The sequence below is a fragment of the Vipera ursinii genome (genome assembly GCF_947247035.1).
Source record: "Vipera ursinii genome assembly, chromosome: 6".
Lineage (NCBI taxonomy): Eukaryota > Metazoa > Chordata > Lepidosauria > Squamata > Viperidae > Vipera > Vipera ursinii.
In genome coordinates this window covers 72,949,236-72,976,463 of record NC_139515.1, presented here as the reverse complement: position 1 = coordinate 72,976,463, position 27,228 = coordinate 72,949,236, and the positions used below count along the sequence as shown (strand labels likewise).

The 27,228-nt window shown below is 38.7% G+C and overlaps 1 protein-coding gene across 1 annotated transcript in view; it reads right to left on the bottom strand.

Moving 5' to 3' along the window:
* PKP2 (plakophilin 2) overlaps positions 1-27,228 on the bottom strand; it is a 66,423-nt gene that overhangs the window by 10,002 nt on the left and 29,193 nt on the right. The window contains exons 5-8 of the mRNA XM_083365163.1: positions 24,937-25,144; positions 18,542-18,719; positions 1,832-1,949; positions 1,235-1,393 (exon numbers count right to left, since the gene is read on the bottom strand). Coding sequence (XP_083221289.1) covers positions 1,235-1,393; positions 1,832-1,949; positions 18,542-18,719; positions 24,937-25,144 — 663 coding nt within the window. The remainder of the gene's footprint in view (positions 1-1,234; positions 1,394-1,831; positions 1,950-18,541; positions 18,720-24,936; positions 25,145-27,228) is intronic.

Below are 27,228 nucleotides of genomic sequence, written 5' to 3'. Positions count from 1 at the left end.
AGAAATGAAGTGAGAAAGAATCAAAGTCTTCTTGGAGTACAGCTAGCCTGGGTTCTTAATGATAGCTAGTAAAATATAGAGACCAACAGTCCTAAATTTTGATTAATGCCTACCTGCAAATCATTGTGTGGGTTTAATAGTGCATAAACCCTCTGTAACGCGTAGTTGAGGAACCATGTAAAGACTAATCATTAAGAACAACCAGAGAAAATAGATTATTGCTGCATCTGCTGATTACTCATGATAATTGGGGATGAAAAGCTTTACTTTCATCCAAAACACAGTATATTTTAAAGACGAAAGAAATTCACATCTAATGGCTATATTTTTCTATAAGTTAGTGATCCATTAGGTTGTTGTTTTTAATCATTTAGTTGTGTCCAGCTCCTGGTGACTTTATAGGCACATGCTCTCCATGTCAAGCCCAGCTTCTTTCAATTGTTGCATGTTCAACTTTGCATTGGATTTGATGTTATCAAGCCAGCATGTTCTTTATTTGCCTCTTCTTCTTTGTCCACTAACCATTCCTAGCATCATTGCTTTCTCCAATGAATTTGCAAGCATAACATGGCCAAAATAAATCAAAATAATCTTATTATTTTAGCCTTCAGTGAGGTGTCTAGTTTTATATGATTTAATACCTCCCTGTTAGTTACTCTGGCTCCATCTTTATAATATTAAATAATTGTTAGATGCACAGAACATTAGGGGTGGGGAGACACCAGAACAACTAGATTAACAAATCTGTCTTGAAATCTTATAAACTTGGTCACAATTTCATACCTTAATTTTATACTATCAGGCCTGATGAATAGTTCTATAAGGTTAGCAAGTTTTCTATAGCATTCTGGTTTAGTCCTAAGAAAATATTTCATCCTGGAGAAGGTCTATCTATGTAGCTGCTAAGAGAAAATGACAATTATCCATCCATCAAAATAATCTCCATCTGTATTTTTCAGATTTTTCCCTTACTGTCAAGGACTGCTTATCTTTATTTTATGAATACTATTTAATGTTTAAGTGATCTTTTTCACCCAGCATATTTGCATATTACATATATACTCTATAAGCCAACCATCAAAGTATCATATCTATCGGGACTAAAATTTCCAGGACTCCCAGTAAGATCCTTCTAGGGATATCTGATAATGGTTAACAAGTTGCGGACAAAAGTTTCTCTGAGATGCTGGGCAGTCTATCACAAACTCTTGTTCCTTCCTTACATCTTGAATACCTGCTTTGCTTTCCTGCTTCTTGTTCCAAAGCATCCAATGTTGTTCCTGGATGAATCATCTCTTTTTGACACGTAGAGTTTTTGAGAGTAATTATTAGGGAGCTCAGCCTCTAACTGGTAAGAAAGATTGTGAAGAATGCACACACAATTCTCTGTAGCCTGGAAAAATGAACAAATATATTACTATGTAAATAATGGAAAAGATCTGGAATGTACTGTAGATTCAAGCATGCAGATAACCCTTGGCCTTATTTTATAGCTCTTAGTACAGGGGTAGGCAACCTTGGCTATTTTGTGACTCAAGGACTTCAACTACCAGAATTCCGGAGCCAGCATAGTCCTTGAGTCATAAAAGAGCCAAGGTTGCCTATCCCTTGTCTTAGTAGGTTGTGCATAGCAGCAATCTTTCTCAAAGTCTGAGAAAACAACTGGATTTTCAAGGATTTTTAGAACATCACAATGGCCGCAAAACTCACATCATAAAAGTCATTAGAAGGTTTGTAAGAGAGGATGAATATTAACACACTTTGGAGACAGTGCCAGAAATAAATGCCCTCTATCTTAATCTTAGATATTCCAATGGTTTGGAAAAGTTACCTTGTCATCTGGTTTACGATCTGCAGTTGTTCCTTGTATATAATACACCAGAGAGTCAATCAATCCATCACATTCCCTCATTTTCTTTCTCCCTTCAGGGCCAGCAGAACTCATGTTTCTGTAAATAAAGTAAGAAAATGTCAGTTTAAGAAACAGTTTATTTTATACAAGATAGATGACAGATGGTCCTGGCTTAATGATCATCCGTTCAGTGAATACTCAAAGGTATGATGGTGCTGAACCAATGCTACTTATGGAGGCAATGGCAATAGCACAAATAGCAATAGCGCTTGGACTTATATATTGCTCCATTGTGCTTTACAGCACACTCTGAGCAGTTCACCAATGTCAGCATATTGCCTCCCAACAACCTGGGTCCTCATTTTACCAACCTTGGAAGGATGGAAGACTAAGTTGACCTTGAGCCGGTCAGGATTGAACTCCAGACTGTGGGCAGTTAGCCTACAATACTGCATTCTAACCACTCTGCCACCACAGCTCAAAGTTAAAGCTATTGCAACTCCCCTATGGTCAAGCAATCAGAATCTGGGTGCTAGACAACCTGTCCACATTTAGGACTGCCGGCTGCATTTCAATTCCCCCTTGCTTATCTCCCTCCCATCTCTCTCCTTTGGCTCGCCTGCGCTCTACCGCCACTGCCTTCCACTGTGAGTCATAGGAGTGTCTTCTTTCTCCCATCACCATTAATGCACATCCAGCCAAAGCAGCTGCTAGCTTTTGGTGAAGCCTCTATAAAGGCAGTATAGAGGTCTCACTGAGGACCAGCAGCTGTCTCATCCAGATGTTCCTCATTATCAGTAGGAAGAAGATAGTGAAGGTCAGCTTGGGCTGGGGATGTTGCAGTGGTGGAGTATATAGGGTGGCCAAAAGAGCAGAGATAGGGGGCAAGATAGGTGGGTGGAAAAATTGAAGTAGAGATGAGCACAGCAAGGTAGGAGAAGCAGGAGGTCCTCATCTAATGACTGTAACCAGGACTACCATAACTAGGTGATGCAGTCACAAACAGTTTCATCTAACAGCTACTTCACTTCGTGATGAAAATTCTGGCTCCAATTGGGGTCATTAAGCAAGGACTACCTTAACCTCTATGATATGAAGTTCTTTCAATTGTTCTGAATGCCTCCTTAGGTGAGAAAGAGTTTGGTATATGCCTCAGAGTCACTTGAAAAGCCCATACGTCGGAAACTTGACAATAAAACTCACAAGCTACTAAAATATATTTAGTTTGAAATTTTCAACCAACTGATGCAGATTCTCAAACTCCAGGTCAACATCTATTACTTTAATAATTTACTCATAGTTAACACAAAGCTTCATCCTCTAAGAACAATATGGAGTGCATTTATTCAGAAGTACATTCAGTGGAGATTTATAACTGGTTAAGTAGATAGATCTTTGCTGGACAGTTTTGCTTAACTTACAAAGATTCTTTGATAAAAATCCCCTTTATTTTTCATCTCTTGTAATTAAGCTGTAATTCTATATTTGTTGAACAGGCAGACTTTACCCTCTGAATAGACAAGTATAAGATCACACTGCCAGACATTTGCTTTTCAACCCATAATCATTCATTGTATATTCTAGCAATTATCTTAAGCAGAGAATAAATAACATTTGTTCATTAGCTCCAATTTACGCAACAAGTAAACCACTTCGATAGTCACAGGGGAAAGCAAATTTAATGCTTTTCTTGCAGAGTGGCCAACCAGCTACAAAATGACAGATGTGCACATTCTTACTAGGCAGCCCAAATCTATATAGAATTAGATGTACCCAGGTTAATTGACTTAGACATGTTTAAAACCCATCTGTTAAATATTTTACAGAACAGACAGTAACATTTGAAAATGTTGTGCACAGGGACTATGATTTTTTCTGAGCCAGGTTTTTGTTAGGACTTAGACAACTCAAATAAGAACAACTGTTTGTACACTGTATAACTAAAGATCAATAAAAGCATTTTCAGAAATTTGACCCATTAATATAGCAGTGAACAGGCTGGAGACCATACTATTTGTTAAATGGGTGTGCTTTGCTGTTTTTCTTTAAATTTGTATTTGTATAGAGTTTTCTCTGTATTTATTTTTAAAAATAAAATTATATTACTATTGAATCACTTTGATGTTCTCCTCCTTCTGCATCCCTTTTCTCCTATAAATGCCCTCTATCATTCGTTTTTCATTTCTCTCCCCAAAATCCATAGGTCTGTCTGTCTGGTTATCCAGAGCAAAGGAGAACATGTGTGCATGGAAAGGAGGAGTTAAGCGTCATTTACTGCTACTCAATCTTTCCTTGTAACTGTTCCCATTAACTCAGCAAATGAGAGGAAACATGCATTAGCTGAAACAAGCTTCAGAAAGTTTGTTGCATGGAGTGCTTGCTCTGTGGGATTCCAGCCATTCTACTGTATTTCATTCTTCTCTGCCAATATTACATGGATAGTCCTCAGGTTTCAACCGTTCAAGTTATGACAGACCCCTCAACAGCTACTTACGACCTGGTTTTAAAGTTCTGATGTTGGCCTTCCCCGCATGACCACATTTTGAACACTAAGGAATTTACGGCCATTTCCAATGCCCCATAGTCATATGACAATGATTTATGACATTTTGTCTAGAAACTGGTTGTTTACATTCAATTCCTGGAAAAAATTTTCCCCATAGTGGCATGCTTAACAAGCATGGTCTTTGCTCAATAACCATAATATTTATGGCCACCGTAAAAAAGGTTGTAAAATACCTGTATCCCCCACCCTTCCATTTCTCATTCATTCACTGGTGAGAACAGTTCCCCCTAGACTAGAGTATTTTCAGGGGAGGGGGCTGGAAGTAATTCCCTTTATAGATGTTTGATTCTTCAAATGGTGGGAGTTCCCCAAAGTTTCCAAAGAATTTTTCACCACAGCCCTGTTGCACAATAAAAGCAGGACTTTGTCCTTGAATAGTGGAGAGAGAAGGAGAGATTATAATTTTTTTTTATCTTTCTGTGTCAAAACACATTCACAATTTAAATATAAAAGAAGCAAATCGAATCAAGCAAAAGTAAGAATTCAAGCAGCAGCAAGTTAACATCTTACAAGAAAGATAAACTCAAAACCCTACGAGATAAAAGTATCTTCCCTGTATACTGAAAAACAGGCATGATAGTCCCAGGAAGTCCTTTTAATATATTACTTTTTGCAGTACAAAGGATAGCTTTTTAGTTGGGATTATTGGAGGCAGTGGAGAATGTGTACCAGAACCTCAATAAAAACAGCTTCTGGTTTTGGGTTTCTCCTGCCTGCTCCAAAGCTGTTTCCTCTTGCTCAACTAGCTCCCAGCTAATTGTTAATGTGAAAAAAGTGATTATGCCATTTTACAAAGCTATGACTACACTTGAAAGTGCACGTTCATTCTTTTGTCAGTTTGCAAACACTGTTGACAGTGGCGTGTTTGCAACAGCTTTTCTTGTGCATATAGAAATAGTTGTGTGGCGAGAGCTAAATAAAACAAGAGAGATAAGGGTGGAATTCTGAAATCTATTGCTTGGATTGGAGCACACACGGAGTGCATTTCAAAACACACTTCACAGCTGCAGCCCTAGCAAAAGGAAATTATTTGATGTTGGATTAAACAGAACTGGATTGTTGCTTTGTGGTCTTAGCAGCCATGGAAGACTGTCAAGAAGGGGTGCAAACCTTTTTTCATTCCCTTTCTCAAAGTTTTTAAGACGTTATAAAATGTGTTCCCTTCTTTTTGCAAAATGCTTTATCCCTTGAATGGATACCTGAACCGAGGGCTTCATACCGTTCTTCATATTACCTTTTATTTTTAATCTCACCTAAATGCAAGTTTTTTTTAAAGATCTGAATGACAAATTCTATAAACAGAACAATAAACTATAATTCTGGATATTGTCTAATCTGAAAGAATGACTTGATTGAGATGGATGGCTATAAAAATAAGAAAGAAAGAAACAAAGGAAGGAAGGAAGGAAGGAAGGAAGAAAGGAAGGAAGGAAGGAAAGAAAGAAAGAAAGAAGGAAGAAAGGAAAAAGGCAGGGAAGGATGGAAGGAAAGAGAAAGAGAAAGGAGGGAAGGAAAGAAAGGAAAGAGAAAGAAAGAAGGGAAGGGAAGAAAGAAAAGATAGAAAGATAGAAAGAAAGATAGAAAGAAAAAGAGAAAGGGAAGGACGGAAAGAAAGAAAAAGTAAGTAAGTAAGTAAGTAAGTAAGTAAGTAAGTAAGTAAGTAAGTTTTAGTAGGTAGAAGTTTCTTGCTGATCTTGCCTGGGCCTGAAAACTAAGCTGGGATGGCATACTTAGCACAGGTCATCTGTGATTTACAACCATTTTTTAAGCGATTGTTTGAAGTTACAATGGCACTGAAAAAAAGTGACTTACAGCCAGTTTTCACACTTACGGGCACTGTAGCATCCCCATGGTCACATGATCAAAATTTGGGTTCTTGGCAACTGGCATGTATTTATTGCACAGGGATCATTTGATCAATGTTTGTAATCTTCCTGGCTGGCTTCCAACAAGCAAAGTCAATGGGAGAGTCCAGATTAGCTTAATGACCACAGGATTCACTGCCATGGTAGCCCAGTGGTTAGAATGCAGTACTGCAGGCTAACTCTGCCCACAGCCTGGAGTTCGATCCTGACAGGGCTCAAGGTGGACTCAACCTTCCATCCTTCTGAGGTTGGTAAAATGAGGACCCAGATTGTTGGGGGCAATAGGCTGACTCTGTAAACTGTTCAGAGAGGGGTGCAAAGCATTGTCGTATATAAGTCTAAGTGCTATTAACAACTGAAGTAATTTGCTTAACAACTGTGGCAAAAAGTTATAAAATGGGACAAACCTCACTTAACAACTGTCTTGCTTAGCAATGAAAATTTTGGACTCAATTGTGGTCATAAGTTGAGAACTACCTGCATTCAACTGCGGGTTCATTTGGGAATATGAGAGCTGTAAATTAGATTGAAAAAATATCCTACTAGAATGCAATGAAAAATCACTTATGTGCTACTTTGCCAATGGTTGAATCCCTGGAGAATATGGATACAGGGGATATAAAAATGGTGCTTAACCACTTGCACTAATTCTCACAAAATACCCTTACATTGACTCCATCCATTACAGATTATCTTCCAATACATTAAAGAATGGGGGAAAATGGAATGGAGGATATGGTAAATTTTAAGAACAGCAGAGCATTCCAACCATCAAGATATAATGATCAGGAATGACAAAGCTGGTAACCCAGGACTTCTGAGAATCATCACATATAATTTCATTCTTCTTAATTCCAAATGCTAATAGTATCTCATTCATCCTACAACTTCTTTCTTTCTTGATTTTTTGTCTTGATTTTTCTTCATTTGTCAAATACAAGAATTCTTAACCATTTTGAGCCAGTAGGCACAGTTTGAATGTTGAGAACAGATCCAAGAATTCTGTCAAAAGGGCCTTTGCTTCTGTTCTCAGATGTGATTTTTTTCCCCTGACATCTGTTTTTCTCCTCTTCCTTTGAACATGATTAAATCTCTTTTTATTAAGCTTCTTTAGCTAAGCCTCTGGCTTCTGCTCCCATTTTTCCTTATTTTGGTAAAGTAAGAGAAAAACAGTCTGATAGCACTGGGTCCCTTGATAAATAAATAAAATAATCATCAAACACATCAATAGTAAGGTACGTGTAGAAAAGATTACGGTATTTGTTTACTTTGTAAAGTTAGAATAAAAAAATAGCTGTGCAAATAAAGTAACATAGTGCAATCATTTTACTTTGCAGACTTATAATTTGCCATGATACAATAACCTGTAGTAGTAAGCCTTTATCTCTGAGAATAAAATACAGAAGTAGCGCTTATCCGTTGACTTCAAATCCCAGGCTAGACTCAAATTGGCCAAGTCAGAGTTGCTGTTGGAACAGAAAGTTTTGGTTCTATTTTCTTTGCTCACAGTGACCAGACACAAATAATAAACGTGGAAATACTCAAGTACAGTATGAAGAAAAATACAAAATCCTGGCTAAAAATGATGACTCAGTCTAATACAGACTCATTGCTCTACAAAGTGTTAGACATTCAAAGAAAGGTGGTTTGTAGAAGTTCAAATTTTTTGAGCAATTCAGCTTTAATGGGAAAGCACCATTTTCATAAATACAGGCAGTCCTTGACTTACAACCATAATTGAGCCCAAAATTTCTGTTGCTAAGTGAGACATTTGTTAAGTTAGTTTTGTCTCATTTTACAACTTTTCTTGCTACAACTGTTAATTGAATCACTGCACTTGTTAAATTAGTAACATGGTTGTTAAGTGAATCTGGATTCTCCATTGTCTTTTGCTTGTCAGAAGGTTGCAAAAACTCATCACATGACCCTGGGACACTGCAACTGTCATAAATAGGAGTCAGTTGCCTAGCATCTGACTTGGTGGAGCAGTGGGCTAATGCCTCCTTAAGTAACACCAGCTGCCTGCAATTAGTGCAGGTTCGCATCCCACCAGGCTCAAGGTTGACTCAGCCGTCCATCCTTCTGAGGTCGGTAAAATGAGGACCCAGATTGTTGGGGGCAATTAAGCTGACTTTGTAATAATGCCGCTTGGGTGTGTGTGTGTGAAAGCCCTAATAAGCAGGCATATACATAGAATGAAGGCTACTGCTAAGCTTGTAAGCCGCCCTGAGTCTTCGGAGAAGGGCGGGATATAAATGGAATTAAATAAAAATAAATAAAATCTGAATTTTGATCATGTGACCATGGGGATGCCGTAAGGGTTGTAAGTATGAAAAATGGTTATAAGTCAGTTTTTTTCAGTCATGTTGTAATTTCAAACAGTCACTAAATGAACTGTTGTAAGTCAAGGACTATCTGCAATACCCTATTGGTTAATATCTATGATGTCATTGATAGTTCTTTCATTATTTCCATAGTAACTGTTACTTTATTTTTTAAGTGAAGGATATCAGTCTGTTGCACTAGAATGTTTAATCTACAATATGTACGAGGGCAATTCGGAAATAAACCTCCCTTTAGTTATCAATGACAGACACTCGCAGATACAGAACTTTTATTATACACATTTGAAAACTACAACATGACATTACATTTCGACATAAGTCAGCTTGTTTCATAATGTTTCAGAGTTAAACTTCTGAATTGATGGTTGAACCACGCTCCATGAACTTCACTAGCAGTAGTCCTTTGGCATCTTCACATTTGGCAGGATTTTCTATGGCATTTTCATGATAATGCTCACCTACACACCGCTAGATGCACCCAAGAACTTTTGAAGCAGTTCCGTTGGGATGTTTTTGATCACACACCCCCAGAGCCCAGATTTGGTGCCGAGCAACTACTACTAAGGAATTTCAAACCTTGTAAGAAGTTATGACAAGTGCCTCAATTTGAATGGCAATTATGTCGAAAAGTAATGTCATGTTGTAGCTTTCTAATGTGTATAATAAAAGTTTTGTATTCTGTCACTGATAATCAAACAGAGGTTTTTTGGTTTTTTTTAAATCCCATTTATATCCCGCCCTTCTCCGAAGACTCAGGGCGGCTTACAATCTAAGCACAAATCAATGTGCTTAGCAATAGCCTTCATTCTATGTATATGCCTGTTTATTAGGGCTTTCGCCCCCCCCCAAGCGGCATTATTACAAAGTCAGCTTAATTGTCCCCAACAATCTGGGTCCTCATTTTACCTACCTCGGAAGGATGGAAGGCTGAGTCAACCTTGAGCCTGGTGGGACTCGAACCTGCACTAATTGCAGGCAGCTGGTGTTACTTAAGGAGGCATTAGCCCACTGCTCCACCAAGGCTCCACCAATTTCCGAATTGCCCTCATATATCTGTAGTAAGGTTAGAACACTTTTTAACTTGTTTCTAAGATGAAGAATCAGCGATGAATGCTTGCAAAATCTTACAATTGTGACCCAGCTAAGCAGCTGGAAGATGGCATGTGACTTCCAATGTGTCCTGGTACTAAGAGAATTGTTGGGCTGCAGAACTAAAATGCAACATCTGCACCTCAGAGAAAGAGCTGGATTTGTATCAAACTGTTTGTTTGATAGCTATAGTTGAGAATACAATGGCCAACAAAGAACAAAAAGAAAAAGAAACAAACTCTTGTAAATAGATTAATTCATGTTACATGGAAAATCAGAACCTTTAGTGTTCACAACACAATAGGAGGTCCTGTGCACTGGGTGATAATAAACACAAATGTCAAACAAAGATACATCATCAAGGAGGTAGTTGGTGCTGAAATATTTCAGGGAGATGTGTTTTATTATTATTATTCCCAAGAGGTGAAACCAGTAGAAGATTAATATTCTGCAGTTTCAGTAGCCTAATTAGGCTACAACTAGCAGCCTAATGATTGCTTGTTCATATTATTATTGCTTGAAATAATGTAGAAGATTGTAAATTGTATGTTGAATAATTGGCTGAATTAGGTGATGAAGGAAGGTCATGTCTGGAGACCAAGGCTTGCACTTAACTTTTGAGTTGTATGTCAGATATTACATTTATAAAGCAATGGGCAATTAAATTAATTTTCACTTTCATGTATTTAATTACGTATTTTGAGCTTCTATTATATTATTACTGGGCAGCAAAGTTTTTTAATCCTATAATTTGTTACAGTGTTTTGAGGTTTGGGGATGCTACGATCTAGACCTTTATACCTGGGCTGCAGAAATCTTAGATGGAAGCAAAGCATTTGATTTTTTTGAATCTCACTGGCTTCATCTGCTGTCGTGGTCCTATGGATTTTTGCTGCCCAGATAGGAACATCCTACCACATGCAGCCCTGACAACTTGGATTGTGCATCAGAGAAATAAAGTAAGTGAGATCTGGGGTAATCACAATTTACGAGGGCAATTCGGAAATAAACCTCCAGAATATTAATGACAGACACTCGCAGATACAGAACTTTTATTATACACATTAGAAAACTACAACATGACATTACTTTTCGACATAATCGCCATTCAAATGGAGGCACTTGTCATAACATCTTACAAGGTTTGAAATTCCTTGGTGGTAGTCGCTCGGTGCCAAATCTGGGCTATGGGGGGAGTGTGATCAAAAACATCCCAAGAGAATTGCTTCAAAAGTTCTTGGATGCGTCTAGTGATGTGCGGGTGAGCATCATTGTGAACCAACACCACACTGGAAGTCAGCATGCCCCAACACTTGTTATGGATGGCTCATCTGAATTTTCATAACGTTTCACAGTAGACTTCTGAATTGATGGTCGAACCAGGCTCCATGAACTTCCCTAGCAGTACTCCTTTGGCATCTTCACATTTGGTGAGATTTTCTATGGCACCACTTCCGATGTGGTCGTGGTTCATGATAATGCTTGCCCGTTCTGTTGGGATGTTTTTGCACACCCCCTCTATAACCCAGATTTGACACTGAGCAACTACTACTAAGGAATTTCAAATCTTTAAGATGTTATGACAAGTTCTGTATCTGTGAGTGTCTGTCATTAATAATCTGGAGGTTTATTTCCGAATTGCCCTTGTAATTTAGGTAAACAAAAGAGGGACAGAAACAGAGCCCATATTTTTTTGGTACAGAGGGTTTCCCAAGATCAAACCTGTAATCTCCCCATAAAAGGTTCTAAAAGCAGAGGTAGAACATTTGTTCTAGACAGTCACATTAATCAGAATGACCACTCCTGTAGTCTGGTCAAAATATTTTAGACTTTCTATCTCAGCTGCCCACTTGAGGGGACAGAAAATTCCCACAACCAGACTTTCTCGAAAGGGCAGGAAGGCAGAGGTGGAGCATAGCAGAGGTGATGATCTTCTGCATGAAAGAAATTAATCTCATTTTATGTCCTGTCCCCACAATTACTATTACAACATCCAACTTCAAGTCATTTCCCTACATCTGATAAGAAGGTCTGAAACCCACCTGAAGCAATGTTGAGAGTCTTTTACTGCTACGCAGTGGACATTTAGATGAATAAGATATAAGTCCTAAATGGCAGTTAAAAACTAGCTGCAAGGAACAAACTCAATAAACACTTTGTCAAGAGATGGCATTTGATATATATAAAAGCCTGCCTAAATGGGCAATGGGTCCATGGAAAGCAAAAAGCAAAATATTTTACTCCTTAATCCCTGAATAGTCACTATGTCTTATTTCAATAATAATTAAGAATACATTTGGAACCCTCATTCTAACCTTTACTCAGAAACCAAGATGTGTGCCTAGGAATTATGGAGATTAAATCCAGAAAGCTGAGAAAACCTATTGTAAGGATTTGAAAACCAATATATAAATATGGAAATTTATATTTAAATTTATATATATGGAAGTTGTCTTTGTCTTTGTTCAACATTTGGTTCCCTTGGCCAAAAAACGGAGATGAGCACCATTCCCCTAGAATCAGACATGACTTTACCTTTAATTTATATATGAGAAATAAAGAAGTATAGAATTCTGAAACTTTATTTCTGCTGCAGACAGAACAATGTTAACATGAGAACAGTCTATAGCAGTGGTTCTCAACCTTTTCTTCGCCTCGGACCTCCTTTAAATACATTTTGTGGCCATGGATCATGGCCATGGACTACCAAGATTTAACTCACTATTTAAATCATAATATTTATTCAAGCCTTTGTGGACCCCCTGTGATGACATCACGGACCCTCAGGGACCACAGGTTGAGAATCACTGGTCTATAGAAATGATAACAGTCTATAGCAGGGGTGTCAAACTCAATTTCATTGAGGGCCACATCAGCATTGTGCTTGCCCTCAGGGGGTCCGGTGGGTGTGGCCAGGGTGGGTGTGGCCTACTGGGTGGGCGTGGCTAGAGTGTGTATGGCCTACTGGGTGGGCGTGGCCAGCTCTACATCGTTCGCATCGAGGGTGCCTATGGGGGCCTGGGCAGGAGTGGGACAGATCTGAGGGTCTCTGGCAGAAGGAGGGTCTCTGGGCCAGGGCCAAGGCAGTGGGGGCCGTTCCCTCACTGTTTCCAGGATGGCTTCGCGGGCCACATGAAACCACTTCGCAGGCCAGATCCGGCCCCCGGGCCTTGTGTTTGACATGTCTGGTCTATAGAAACCTGTTCCAGCTACTATCAGAAAGTGAACTGTTAAAAATGAAGTTTCAGCTATAGCCAATAGGAAAAAATGACAATATGCTCTCAGGAAACCTGTCAAGATAAAAAGGACATGCTTGTTGCCAGACAACCAAGTGAAACTGGCTTCATTATTTAAGGAGATCATCTAAAGCTTAGGTAAAGGTTATACACAATGCATGGCATATGTTTCTATAGCTATCTATGCTAGCTTCCACGGAGCTCATCTACAATCTCAAACAAAAGGTCATCCTCTAGCAGTGTTAACCTTTTTACTACAGGTGCTAAACCTGGGACCTCTGACATGCAAACAAAGGTACTACAAACAAGGATAACTTTAGGATGAGGCAACATGAAGAAACTATTTCCATCAGGAAATTCCCAAAGAAAGTTTTCATGATTCCCTTGTTTGTTTATTATCCCTTTAGGCAATGAAGAAGGGGAGTGAGGAAGTGTAGAGGGTTGGCCCTGTCTTAAACAGATCAAAGCAATTGCCTCAGGTAAAGAGGTTAGGTCAATTGAAAGGTGTTGCCCTGTATCTCCTTAGCTTTCTATAGTTGTCCTCAGGCAGCTAGAAGGAAAGAAGCTCTCCTGGTACCAGCACTGAAAAATTTTAGTTGCAGGTCTACTGAGTTTTTCTGTGTGATCTCTCTCTCTCTCTCTCTCTCTCTCTCTCTTCCTCTCACCCTCCTTCCCTCTCCTTCTGTCTCTCTCTCTCTCCCTCCCTCCCTCTCTCCTGTGTATACATTAGCATACTCATGTTGGGAGGAGTGATCTTGTTCTTTATCTCAGGCAGCAATTTTATCTCACCCACCATACCTAACACAAAATGGGAAAATCCACCCTCCCTCTTTTTTCTAATCAACCATATGTCATTGTGGCAAACAGGGCATATTAAAGTGACAGATGGAAATCACAGGAACTACATTAATTAAATTTAAATCTGATTTCAGTTAGATTAGTTTTTGGCACAACACCATTCATCCATAAAAAGTGAAGTTCATTAATCACGCCCCGAATAGACCATACTCCTACATAAGCACACTCCTAAGATTTTGCTGAGTTTAGGAGCAGATACCCTTCCCCCCCCCCCTACTCTCAACCTTGTCAACTTTAAAATGTGTGGACTTCAGCTCCCAGAATTCTCCAGCCAGAATGAAATCCATGCATCTTAAAGTTGACACAATTGAGAAGCACTGCTCCAACCAATGCTTCCTTCTGTTACAATCTCCTTTGAAGTAACACTTGAGCCTTTTCTTTCGGCTGGTATATTTCACAGAAGAATGGTGACACGTTATTTATTCTAGCTGACCTGAGGTTTGGAGCAATGTCAAAACTTAGTTTAAAGAAAGAAAGAGATTTTGTGAGTGAGTTTTGCTTAGCACATTGTATAAAATTATTCAGAATAATTTGTTTTGTATTTATTAGATACTTTTTATTACTTTATAAATAATTGAAGGTGGCAAATATACCAAATACTTCTTCCTTCTTCCATTTTCCCCACAAGAACAACCCTGTGAGGTGGTTTTGGGCTGAGAGGGAGTGACTGGCCCAAGGTCACCCAGCTGGATTTCACTCCTAAATTGGGACTAGAACTCATAAGCTCCTGATTTCTAGCCTGGTGCCTTAACCACTAGACCAGATTTTTGAAGTACGGTATCATTTTGCATGTTGTGTTAAATTCAGCTGTGGTTTATTCAATAAAAAACAAACCATAGCTTGGTATAATGTTCTTCCTAAACAGAGGAGAGAGTGTATAAAAATCTTACCGTCTTCTCTTACATATTCCATAAAACAAAATCTTAAAATTTTACTGTACAAATACAGGTAAAGATTAGGCGAGACCTAGCTCAAAAACAGTAACTGTAAGAGGGAGCTTGGAGTCCTAGTGGACGATCACTTAACCATGAACCAGCAGTGTGCAGCAGCAGCCCAAAAAAGCTAAAACAATCCTGGGTTGTATAGACAGGGGCATAAAATCAAGATCACACGAAGTATTAGTACCGCTTTATAAAACCCTAGTAAGACCACAACTGGAATATTGCAACCAATTTTGGTCACCATACTACAAAAAGATGTTGAGATATTGGAAAAAATTCAGAGAAGAGCAACTAAGATGATCAAAGGCCTGGAGACTAAAACATATAAAGAGCAGGTGCAGGACTTGGGTTTGGCTACTCTAAAGAAAAGAAACAGGAGTGACATGATAGCAGCATTCCAGTATTAGAAGGGCTGCCACAAGGAAGAGGGCGTCAAACTATTCTCCAAAGCACCAGAGGGCAGGACAAGAAACAATGGTTGGAAATTGACCAAAGAGAGAAACAATCTGGAATTAAGGAGAAACTTCCTAACTGTGAGGACAATTAACCAGTGGAACAGCTTGCCTCCAGAAGTCGTGGGTGCTTCATTACTGGAGATTTTAAAGACAAGACTAGACAGTTGCTTGTCTGAAATGTTACAGGTTCTCCTGCTCAAGCAGGGGGCTGGACTAGAAGACCTCCAAGGTCCCTTCCAGCTCTATTCTATTCTATTCTATTCTATTCTATTCTATTCTATTCTATTCTATTCTATTCTATTCTATTCTATTCTATTCTATTCTATTCTATTCTATTCTATTCTACTCTGTCATGCTTTGCAATGAGACAAGTCTTTGGTTATCCTTTTTTTTGCTTTCCCCAAAGCATCAAGCGAGTCAATAATTTCTCTCAGTTCTAATACTCCTGCAAGTGATATGATTCTATTAAAAGTATCAGATGCGTTTTATGTATAAATAACTACACACCAAAACTTTCTATATTATAGGCTGCAGGCTGCATTCCTGAAGCGCCCAAGCCATCAGCACTGTAAGCATTACAAAAGGAGAAAACAAATTAGACTTGGTGATCTGGCAGATGTACAAGCATTTAGGCAAATTATTTTCCCAACTGCCCTGTTAGTGGCCTCACTTTGCAAAAACCTACTCTTCTTCGCTACCCAGAAGAAGAAGAAAAAAAACCTTGCAAGAAAAGAAGCTATCTGTGAAGACAACCAACATCACACAAATAGGTGTATGGAATAATAATGGGATCTCTGGCTCACCGCCCTGAGTCCTTCGGGAGAAGGGCGGTATAAAAATTTAAATAAATAAATAAATAAATAAATAAATTTAATCAAGCAGCCTGTTCTCATAGTGGCCAACCAATTGCATGAGGAAGCCCACTAATCTCCTAGCAGAAGGCCTTCAGACAAAGTCACTCTGCCATCAAAGCTAATAGCGGTTGATCCCCAAACACAGGCTTTTTAGCCCCACCTTCCCCTGGTCTCTCTTAAATAGACAAAAAAGAAGCAGGAAGAAAAAAATAATAAAATACACATGAGGGGTCCTCGGTGCTCTCTGAGCTTAGTTGCTTTTTGCAGATGTTTCATTACCCAAACTAGGCAACATCATCAGGGCTAGCAACCAAGCTCAGAGACCACCAAGAGACCACCATTTCAATTCTGAGCTAAAAATAACACATTTCAGATCTTTCTAAACATCTTTGGCAATGGGAAGGATACTATAGGATTCAACCCAACTTATTCTTCATTCCTGTCCTGTTGGTATTGGAGGCAGTGTTTAAGGAACTTCCAGGTTGAAAGGATTAGTTGGTGACATCAGTTACCCATGGGATGCTCATGGGGGCTCCTTTCAGGTCCCTGTCAAAGAACTGGAACAAATGACAGGAGCTCACCACACCACGTGGCAGCACTTGAGTCTTGAACGGGGGCTTGTTAACCTCCAATCCAGTATCCTAACCATGTGAGCCACCATGCTCTTTATATACTTCATTGTACTTCTATTATACTTCAAGATTTATAATAGCTTCCCTCAACCTACTGAAGTATTCCTCAACCTGGCTATTTAAAGAAGTGTGGATGCTGGCTGGGGATTTCTGGGAATTGACTTCTTCAGGTTGCCAGGATTGAGAAAACTGGCTTACTCTTTCCAAGGTAAGTTTAGTTTCTAGAACCCCCAACTTTGCAGAAGTCTGGTTCCTAGTGTGGCTTCTACCATGATACATGCTGTTTGGTAAGGCAGTATCATTTAAATGAATTTTCTTTCTAAAATGAATTGTTCTGGCTCAGTGGGTTAGGACGCTGAGCTTGTCGATCAAATGGTCGGCTGGCGGGTCGAATCCTGAGTGCCGCGTAACAGAGTGAGTGCCTGTTACTCGTCCCAGCTTCTGCCAACCTAGCAGTTCGAAAGCATGTAAAAAATGCAAGTAGAAAAATAGGGACCACTACGGTGGGAAGGTAACAGCATTCCGTGCGCCTTTGGCGTCTTGTCATGCCAGGTACATGACCATGAAGACGTCCTCGGACAAGCGCTGGCTCTTCGGCTTTGAAATGGAGATGAGCACCGGCCCCTAGAGTTGGAAACGACTAGCACAACTACAGATATACTCTGGTAAATACTAGGGAGGAACTGCTTTAACCCTCTTCCTCCTGACCAAACATTCCAAACTCTGCATTCTCTTTGCCCTCTGGAATGCAGCCCCTCCCTTCTGAGAATCCAGATTACATTCCCACCACATATTCCCAGTAATGAAGATAGATGGTCACAACTATTTTACCATCATAAACAAAGCTCTCTTATTTTATCTAAGTTCATCAAAAACTAGTTTTCCTGGGGCGTCTGCTGTGAGTCATGGCTGACTGAAGACATCTTCCACGAATGAGTGAAAACTACCGCTAGATAAAACAAAAGACCAGTAAGTAACTTCGTCCTTCAAAGCTCTCTGGAGAAGGAGAGAATGGGAGATTGCCCACAAGTGCTCTGTCTGTCAGCTCCTTTCAAGGAGACTGTAAAACAGCAGTCTCTCATGAGTCTGAGTATCAGGAACTGAGGGATATATTTTTGTTCTCAGTGGTGGCATAAGAACACTAAGTCAGCCTAACTCACTTTCAAATCACATTTGGAAATATTCAATTTAACCACTTTATGGATATTAGAATAGTTGGATCTAGGTTGCACCTCCCCTCCCCAGTCCGTGGAAAAATTGTCTTCCACAAAACCAGTCCCTAGTGCTGCTGGTCTAAAGGATCTGTTTAGATACCTGTCTTCTCAAGAAGAGTCCATGGAATATGCAATAACCCTTCTTAATGACAGCCGATATAGTCTGCCCCCCCCTCTTTCTTCAGAATACATTCAGCCTTTCTTATATTTTTCAAACAGGTAAAATATATTATTCTAACATGATTTTGGTCTTGGATGACCCGGTGTCTTTCATAAGAATGTCTATGATTTAATTTGTTAATATTTTGTTGTTCACTGACCAATGTCTGCTAGAATTGGGACTGTCTACAAATATTGAAGAACCAAGAACAACATGTGGAATTACTTCTGAGTAGTTTCGTTATTGCTGTACACCTACTGACAGCATTACTAGACTAAAGCAGTTATCTGCAACAACTATAGTTTGTGAATTGCTAGGAAGGGTCCAACCTTGCTCTCTTCCTGCCCATCAAACATTCCAAGAGCTAGTTTCTCTTTGCCCTCTTGGAAAGAGTCCCTCCATCCTACAACTCCAGGTTACATTCCACCACAGTCTTGGAACTGGATTACAAGGCATGTATAGTACACAACTCACCTTAGGCATCCTGTAGCATTGTAGAAGATATCAGGGTCAGGGATGATGCTTGATTTTGGATAATCTCTATCAGGCCACCCCGTGTAAGGAATGAGGACAGTTTCTGTCAATGGCTGCAGGGCTTCCTGGATCAATAAATTTTTCAGCTGGTCATTGGAGGAGAGATTCCATAACAAACCTACAAAGAATATTAAAGAAACAGGATGACGTAGTTGGCCTTCACAAGGCTTTGTCAGATAGATAGTGAATGGATTAATGGAATTTACTGAATTCTGGATCACAGACTACTTTATCCCAGGGTTTCATGTTTCCTTCATCACAAAGTGCAAAAATGTATTAGGTAGATAAAGAATTTCCCTGGCACATATTTGATGATAAATCTAAAGTTAATATATGTAGTTTTCTCCATCAAAGCTTTACCGATTGAATTTCTACTTCTCATATTATTTGTTTCAGATGCAGGAAGCCTACTTTGGCTAAATGAACTTCACAGTACACTACACACAAATCTTTTAAATTGTGACCTCTTTGGCTCATTGTTGCAACAGAGATAGAAAATCTTTCAGCTGTTCCTGAACTAAAACATCTATCATCCCTCGTCATTGGCCATGCTATTTGGGGCTATTAAGAGTTGTAGTTCGCTAACCTCTGGAGTGCCAAAGTTTCTTTCCTTGGATCAGTGAATTTACATTTTATTTATTTCACTAAGACCTAAATAGAATCAGTGTTATTACTAAAGGCATTGTCATATTTGGGCTTATATTTCTGAAGTTGTTCAAATAACAGAGTGGTGTTTGTTTTTCCCCACAAGAATTGGAAAAAAAACAACTTATCCCTTAAGGCTACAAAATAAATCTGAGGACAAGAAAACAGATTGGATAAAATGAACTGTAGAGATGTCAGGAACATCGGAGAGAAAGGAAATGATAAGAAAAGCGGAGAGAATTTTTTCCCCCAACAAATGTGTAAAGGCAGAAGCCCTGTACAAAGACACTTCACCTGATTTACTTTTTATATCTACAGAAACATTTACGAACATACAGAAAAACTTTTTGATTTAGCAAAATACATTGATTAAGAAAGATACTGGGCAAAGGAAAAAGACTAAAGTGGAAACAAAGAAAATAGATGATGGGATTTACCAGAGAGAATACTTAAAAAAGAAACATTTGTTTGAATATGGTTAAAGAAATAGAAAGGTTTTGGAATATATTTGTCATTCTAAGAGGGATGAATTCCCTAAACAATATAGTATGCTTTTTTCCCTTTTCTTTTCTTTTTTGATATGAGTAATATAAAAAAGTTGAAATGACTTAGGTAAAGGAAATGTTTTAGATATTTAAATGTGATTGAATTTAAGAAAATTATAATGGATAAAAATGTTTTGAATAAGAGTTAAAGGATTAGATGACTAGATGTATTAAATGGATGTTTAAAGATTAAACATATTTTTAATTATGGTTAAAAAGAATAAGAAATTTAGGAAATAAATATATATTAGCTTAGGAGGGAAATATATTTTAAGTAGTATGTTATTTTTTATGTTTCTTTACTCTTGCTCTCCTTTCTTTTCTTTTTTATTATTCTATCTATTCCTTAAAAAATGTAAAAGTGTGAGATGATTCATATGGAAAAATAGAGTTAAATTTTTAAATGTAATTATTTTTTGAGAAAATCTTAACCAGTAAGAATACCTAAAATTTGGTGGGAGAAACAAATTAAAATAAGGACTGTAACAGGATCTATGATAAGGCAACCAGAATGATTGGATAGAAAAGAAATATTATATTGATGTGATTATTATTTTAGGAATATTGGGAAAAATTATATATTTGTTATCTATCAAAACAATAAGAATTATATTAACTCAATGTTTGCAAAAGAGGATATTTTGGGAAAAGAGGAAATCAACTAAAACCATTATGTGGATTATGGATTATAGAAATCAATTGTTAATGATTGTTTTACAAATGTAACCCAGACAACATACTGTTCACCAATTATTAAGTGATTTATGTTTTTTTTAAAAAATCAATAAAATATATTACAAAAAAGAAGAAGAAAATCTTTCAGCTGTTCCTGAACTAAAAAACCTATACCTCACTATTGGCCAGCTGTTTGGGGCTATTAAGAGTTGTAGTTCGCTAACCTCTGGAGTGCCAAAGTTTCTTTCCTTGGATCAGAGAAATTACATTTTATTTATTTCATTGAGGCCTAAATAGAAACAGTGTTATTACTAAAGGCATTGTCATAGTTGGGCTTATATTTCTGAAGATGTTCAAATAACAGAGTGTTGTTGTTGTTTTTTCTTAATAAAACTTCTGGGCTAGATTTGGGGCCCAGGCAAATAGGTGGAAGCTAACTGCTAATATTTTGCCAAAATGTTGCCAAAGTTAGAAGCAGAAGGGAGGATGGCGCCATTATGATAACTGTCAAATCAAGGGCTGTATGCAGATAGGAGTAAACTCAGATCTTTGCAGCTGTAGTCACTAAGGCAGGGGTAGGCAACCTTGGCTCTTTTATGACTCATGGACTTCAACTCCCAGAATTCCTGAGTCAGCTGACTCAGGAATTCTGGGAGTTGAAGTCCATGAGTCATAAAAGAGCCAAGGTTGCCTACCCCTGCACTAAGGTAAGTCCTCATGGATATCCTTGTGTTCTACAGGAGTGAATGATGGTTATTCATTAATGGGGGAAAAATAAAATAAAGCCCAGAGGGGAAAAAACTGCTGCAACAGAGGACTTTTCTCTATTTCTGTCAGCTTCTCAACAGGAATTCTTTCAATAGGAATAGCATCTTCTCAACAGGAACCTTCTACAAGATGTAGAACCATTTTGTAGATATGAGGCACTCTCTTCTGGAATTCTTCCTGAAAATAATAATTCTTTTGGAAAGTTTGCAGTAATTAATCTACTAGTTGTAGCCCTGAACGTTTGCTATGACAAAAGTAAACTTACTTTTGGGGCTATGATGAATTTATTAGTAATGTGGTCACTTTTCTCTTTCATGTTTAAAAGATACTAAAAAAATAGTCCAGCAATTGAATAATTTGGATTAAAGGTGTGCCCAGGGAAGTATGGATCTAATTTGGAATTTGATGAATCTGTAAAATACTCCTTCCCCCATTTTTAAAAAAAGAGGTTTTGTAAGTATCATCTGACAATATATCACATGCCCACTGGATCTGTTCTACAAAGAGAACAATTGTTCAGCTCACTGCTCTGAATTCCAGAACACATCTTTTAAATGTGCAGATGGCATTTAAATCTCTGCATGATACTTTTCATTCTTGGCTCCTGAATAATCATCCTTTTGAAATCTGCCAATATAGTAGTTGTATTGTCATGTTAGGAGAGCAGGGGATAAACAACACATAGGATTTGGGCATTGCTGCAATACCTATTCTCCTACAAAGAACAAACTTTTTTTTAAAGAAGTCTTTCTGAAATAAAGAGATAAAAAAGAGAGAATCTGGCAATCCTTTTAGAAAAAAAATATGAAATGATAAAATCTTAATATTTACTGAACTTAGAAATAGTTGTGCTGGACATGTACATATATCCATAACTAAAAGTGCTACCTTGGCAGAATTTTAATTTAAGAGAGGTGTGTCTGCTTTTCATATTTATTTTCTCCTCATGACAGGCCTGCCTGCCTGCCTGCCTGTCCTATAATCCTTTCTGCGGAAGGAATGTTTTTCCATTTTTTAGACATGTTCTATGAGACAAGATCAAGTACAGGTTAGATGCTCCCCAAAGGCTTCTTGGCTCACCTTCAAAAGCTAGTTTTGGCTGCCTGAGCTATGCCGCTCTCTCTCACTACCACATTTACACCATGATACAAAGGGAATTTTGGTTTCGATCAATCTAGCCATTATTCTTTCAGAGTTCTCTTTCAGGAGACTTTCAACCTTTGGGATAAAACATGTGCTGTTGATGGAACAGCAAATGCAGTCAGTTCTTACAAAGCTAAATGAGTTTAGGAAAGATGCTTAAATAATTCCATTAGTTTAAAAGGCAAAGGAGTCCCTGCGGATTTTACTCCACTAGTCATTGCCATCTGTAGGGGCTGATGCTCATCTTCATTTCAAGGCCATTCAGCCAGCGCTGTCTGAAGACATTTCCACGGTCATGTGGCCATTAGTTAAACATCAATAGAAAATCAAGTTCTTTTAGTGACTGTTCAAAGTTACAATGGCACTGAAAAAAAGTGACTTATGACCAGTTTTTTTACACTTGCAACCTTTGCAGCATCTCTCTGGTCATATGGGTGCTTGGCAACGGGTTCGTATTTATGACGGTTGCACTGTCCCGGGGTCATGTGATCCCCTTTTGCCAGTCTCTGACAAGCAAAGTCAATGGGGAAGCCAGATTCATTTAACAACTGTGTTACTAACCGCTTTAGTGATTCACTTAACAGCCATGGCAAGAAAAGTCGTAAAATGGGGCAAAGTTCACTTAACAAATGTTTCATTCAGCAACAGAAAACTTGGGCTCAATTGTGGTCATAAGTTGAGGATTGTCTCTACTTGTCCCACATTAATTATGGTGGGATCAATGAGAATGACATTTTCTGAATCTGTGTCATCAAATGCTAAAACTACACTTTTTAAAGTTTGCAGTGCATTGTAGTTCATAAACATGCAGAATGCGCAATAATGCAAGTTAGGAAAAAATACACACAAAATGCATAGATTAGATGGAAAGGCACAGAAATGTGCACAGACTTCCATCAAAGCTGGAGACTGGATTCCAGGGACTATAAAACAGAAGCTTTCTTAGATGTCTAACTGACCATAATGAGAAATATTATGGTGGATTAAAGGACCCTGTAATAATTGTAGAAGTTTTTCCTCATGTTCTTACATAACAATATAGAGATACAATACCTGCTATAAACAATTACGAAACATTGATAAGAGAAACAATCCACAGTTTAGACAAGGAAATTTCACCAGAAAAACTGGAGGCTATTTAGATAACTGGGAATAAGCAACCATTTTATTTTGGGCACTTTTATTGTGCAAGATTTTAACTCTACTTCTAAAACTCTAAAATGCAGAGCCTCTGATAACAAGAGATTTCTTTCCACCAGCTAAGGATAAGATTTTAACATAACTCAAAACATCTCTAATGGTGAAAATGCAAAAGAGCAATCTCTTACAGGATTTTATATCATGTTCTGCCAGTCTCCAAACATTCCCGAACAATGACATAAGAGCTACATAATCTATAGAGGTTTTAATCAAATGGTAATGCTATCAACCTTTCTACAACTTTCCAGCCCACCCCATCGCCACCACAGGATGCCTAATTTGCAGTTGTGATTAAGCTGAAGAGAGGTTGTCATCATTCCAGAGAGTGGGATGAAGTTTGGCTTGAATTTTGAGCCCAGCATTTTCCTCTGCTTGTTATCACTGCATTGCAAAGCCATGACGTTACACAGTCATGGGACCCGTTTTCATTGTCAGTGGTTGATGGCTAAGGCATGTAAGGGCATTGTTCTTCTGAGCCTTTGCTGGATTTAGCTTCAAAAGAAGAAATGCAGTTTCAGGAAAGACCGCTGTTAGCTTGCCAATAGTAGTTCTTCTCTTGGGCTATTTTGTTTCCCCTAAAAAAAATATGCATACCAAGGGTGGACGGGCTTGAAGTCAGCAGTGTGTGGAGCCATAAATAAAAGTGATAGTCTAAATTTTTCTCTGACATCTTCTTCTCTCTCTCAATCAATTCCACCCAGTTCAGCAGACTGCCCCAAAGAAGCATATTATTATTTCCAGATATATGAACTCCCGGAATTACTAGCTAGGATGGCTTAAGTCCATGGGAACTGCAGCTCCTGCACAACTGGAAAGGGCTAGAAGGCAAACTGAAATAGACTTGGTAGCAGGAACTGGCATAACTCTTCAGTCTTCCATTATCATAGCAGTCTACATAGGATCTCATGTTTTCTTGATCTAGAAAAATGAATACTAAGAGGGACTTTTGCCCTGGAAGTGTAAATTCTGTTCATTTAATGGACCCACCCTAAGGATGTATTTTGGTATTCCACCCCACTGATTTTAAAAAAAGTGGCTTGCTTCCAAAAAACAATCACAGAATAAAAGTTGCAGAATAAAAGACACAAGATATATCTTCATTAGATGGATTCAGATGATTTTTTGAAATGCTAAAATCCATTGTATGGTTATGTAGTTATAAAGGGTATCTTTAAAAATAACAAACTACTTAAAATACAGACAAGATGGCTAAATCATGAGATAAAAATTGTCCTCCCAAGCCTTGTAAGATACTGGAGAACCACCCCTACTAAACCCAGCACAACACGAGTGTGTAATAAACCAGGATATCAGTTTTAAAATCTGTATGCACCATGAAACCATTTCTCATTTGTTTACCTGTAATTTGCTTTTTAGTCTCCACATCTCTGGTTTGTCGCAATAATCTTAGCAGGGTTGAAATACCTCTCTGCTCGGACACTTCCAATTTGTTGTCATTGTCTTCATATACCAGGTTCCTTAAAGCTCCACACGCTGCCCTCTGTACTTCCTCATTCTGCACATTCAGAAGCTCTAAAAGTTTGGGAATACCAAGTAGGGAATACACCTGTGAAGAGAAGATAATTTATTTTCATACAGATAAGTTTTTATCTTCAAAAGGATTATTTTGTTGTTGGGTGAAATAAGCAGTCTTGAGTTAAGGATACTATACCAGTGATTTTACAGCCCCAGTGTTTTCTTAAAAAACAAACTTACTACCTGAGTGACAAAACTCATTAAAAAAACCAACACAGCCATCTGAGATGTTCTAACAAAATATGGCTTAGTACATTTCCTCCAGTGGTGGGATTTAGCCAGTTCGCACTGGTTCGGCAGAACCAGCAGTTAATCTTTTGTTGCCCAGGCCCAGAACGGACTTCTGGAAGTGGCATCCACACAGAGAATCGGTTGCTCACATATTTGAATCCCACCATTGGTTTCCTCCAATCATTGGCCATGCTTGCAGGAGAGTCTGGGCAACATAAGTTAAATGTTTACAGGTAGTCCTCTCTTAATGACCTTAATTGGGACTGGCAACTCTGCCATCAGGCAAGGTAAAGTAAAGGTAAAGGTTCCCCCGCACATGCGTGCTAGTCGTTTCCGACTCTAGGGGCCGGTGCTCATCTCCGTTTCATAGCCGAAGAGCCAGCGCTTGTCCGAGGACATCTCCGTGGTCATGTGGCCGGCATGACTAGACGCCAAAGGCGCACGGAACGCTGTTACCTTCCCACCGTAGTGGTCCCTATTTTTCTACTTGCATTTTTACGTGCTTTCGAACTGCTAGGTGGGCAGAAGCTGGGACGAGTAACAGGCGCTCACTCTGCTACGCGGCACTCGGGATTCGACCCGCCAAACTGCCGACCTTCCGATCGACAAGCTCAGCGTCCTAACCCACTGAGCCACCGCGTCAGGCAAAGTGATTGCTAAATGGCAAATTACATGATCGAATGTGCTTTCAGGCTGGAAAGAGATAAGACTACTGTACTATACTCCATTTTACACCTTTGGCTTTGGTTTGCCTCTCCCACCCTTTGCAGCCCTTGAGTGCTGCTTACTTTCTTGTACATATCAAAAGGAAAGCACTCACACCTGGGACTGGTAGCTGCAGGTGTGCTTTGCAAACAGCTTTCAGTACTCTCTTGAAATCCCTTCCTCTCCAATATGTCTGCTCTATGGTGGGGTGGGGTGGGAAGGGTCTGGCACAGGACAACATATACTGATTGTAATGGTGGTTAATTTTTTTCAGCACTTTCATAACTTCATAACGGTTGGTAAGTCAGGACTACTTACACTGGTATCAGTTGGCCTATTCCTCAGATAGTTTATTCACATCAATATCATCCTCCTTCCATTCTGCATGTCTCTTGTTCTTGTAAGTTTCCATTAATATTGCATCTTATAATTCCATGCACCCTCTAGTTTGTGCGAGTTCATAAGGCAACCCATTGGCTGCCATTAAAGATTATTAATATATGTTCAAAGACAAGAATACATCTAATAGTTTGGATCAGGGTTAAGCAGCTTAACAAAATAAAAGTGACATTTGTTCATAAAGTAAATATTTAAGTCACAGACCATCCCACAACAATAGTGCCTCACTCTTCATATATGAAATCTATGTGCAATACTATTTTAAGAAAACACCAGGGTGGGGATACGTTCTTAATATTAATTTAATAATCATGGACTATGTTATTAACTTATGAAATTCACTGCACAAAACAAGTTGATGATTACTAACTGCCAAACTCCTCTTGGCTGCCTTCCTAAACACTAGCAAGATTCAACTAAGCAAATGAACTCTACTGAATACTGAACAGGTAGTCCTCAACGTATGACCAAAATCGAGCCCAACATTTCTGTTGCTAAGTGCGACATTTGTTAAGTGATTTTTGCCCCGTTTTCGACTTTCCTTGCCACATTTGCTAAGTGAATCACTGCAGTTGTTTTTTTTAGTAACAGGGTTGTTAAGTGAATCTGGCGTGCCCATTGCCTTTGCTTGTCAGAAGGTTGCAAAAAGGGAACATATGACCCTGAGACATTGCAACAGTCATACATACGAGTCACTTTCCAAGCATCCAAATTTCGATCACATGACCATGGGAATGCCTCCACAGTCGCTAAGTGTGAAAAACAGTCATAAGTCACTTT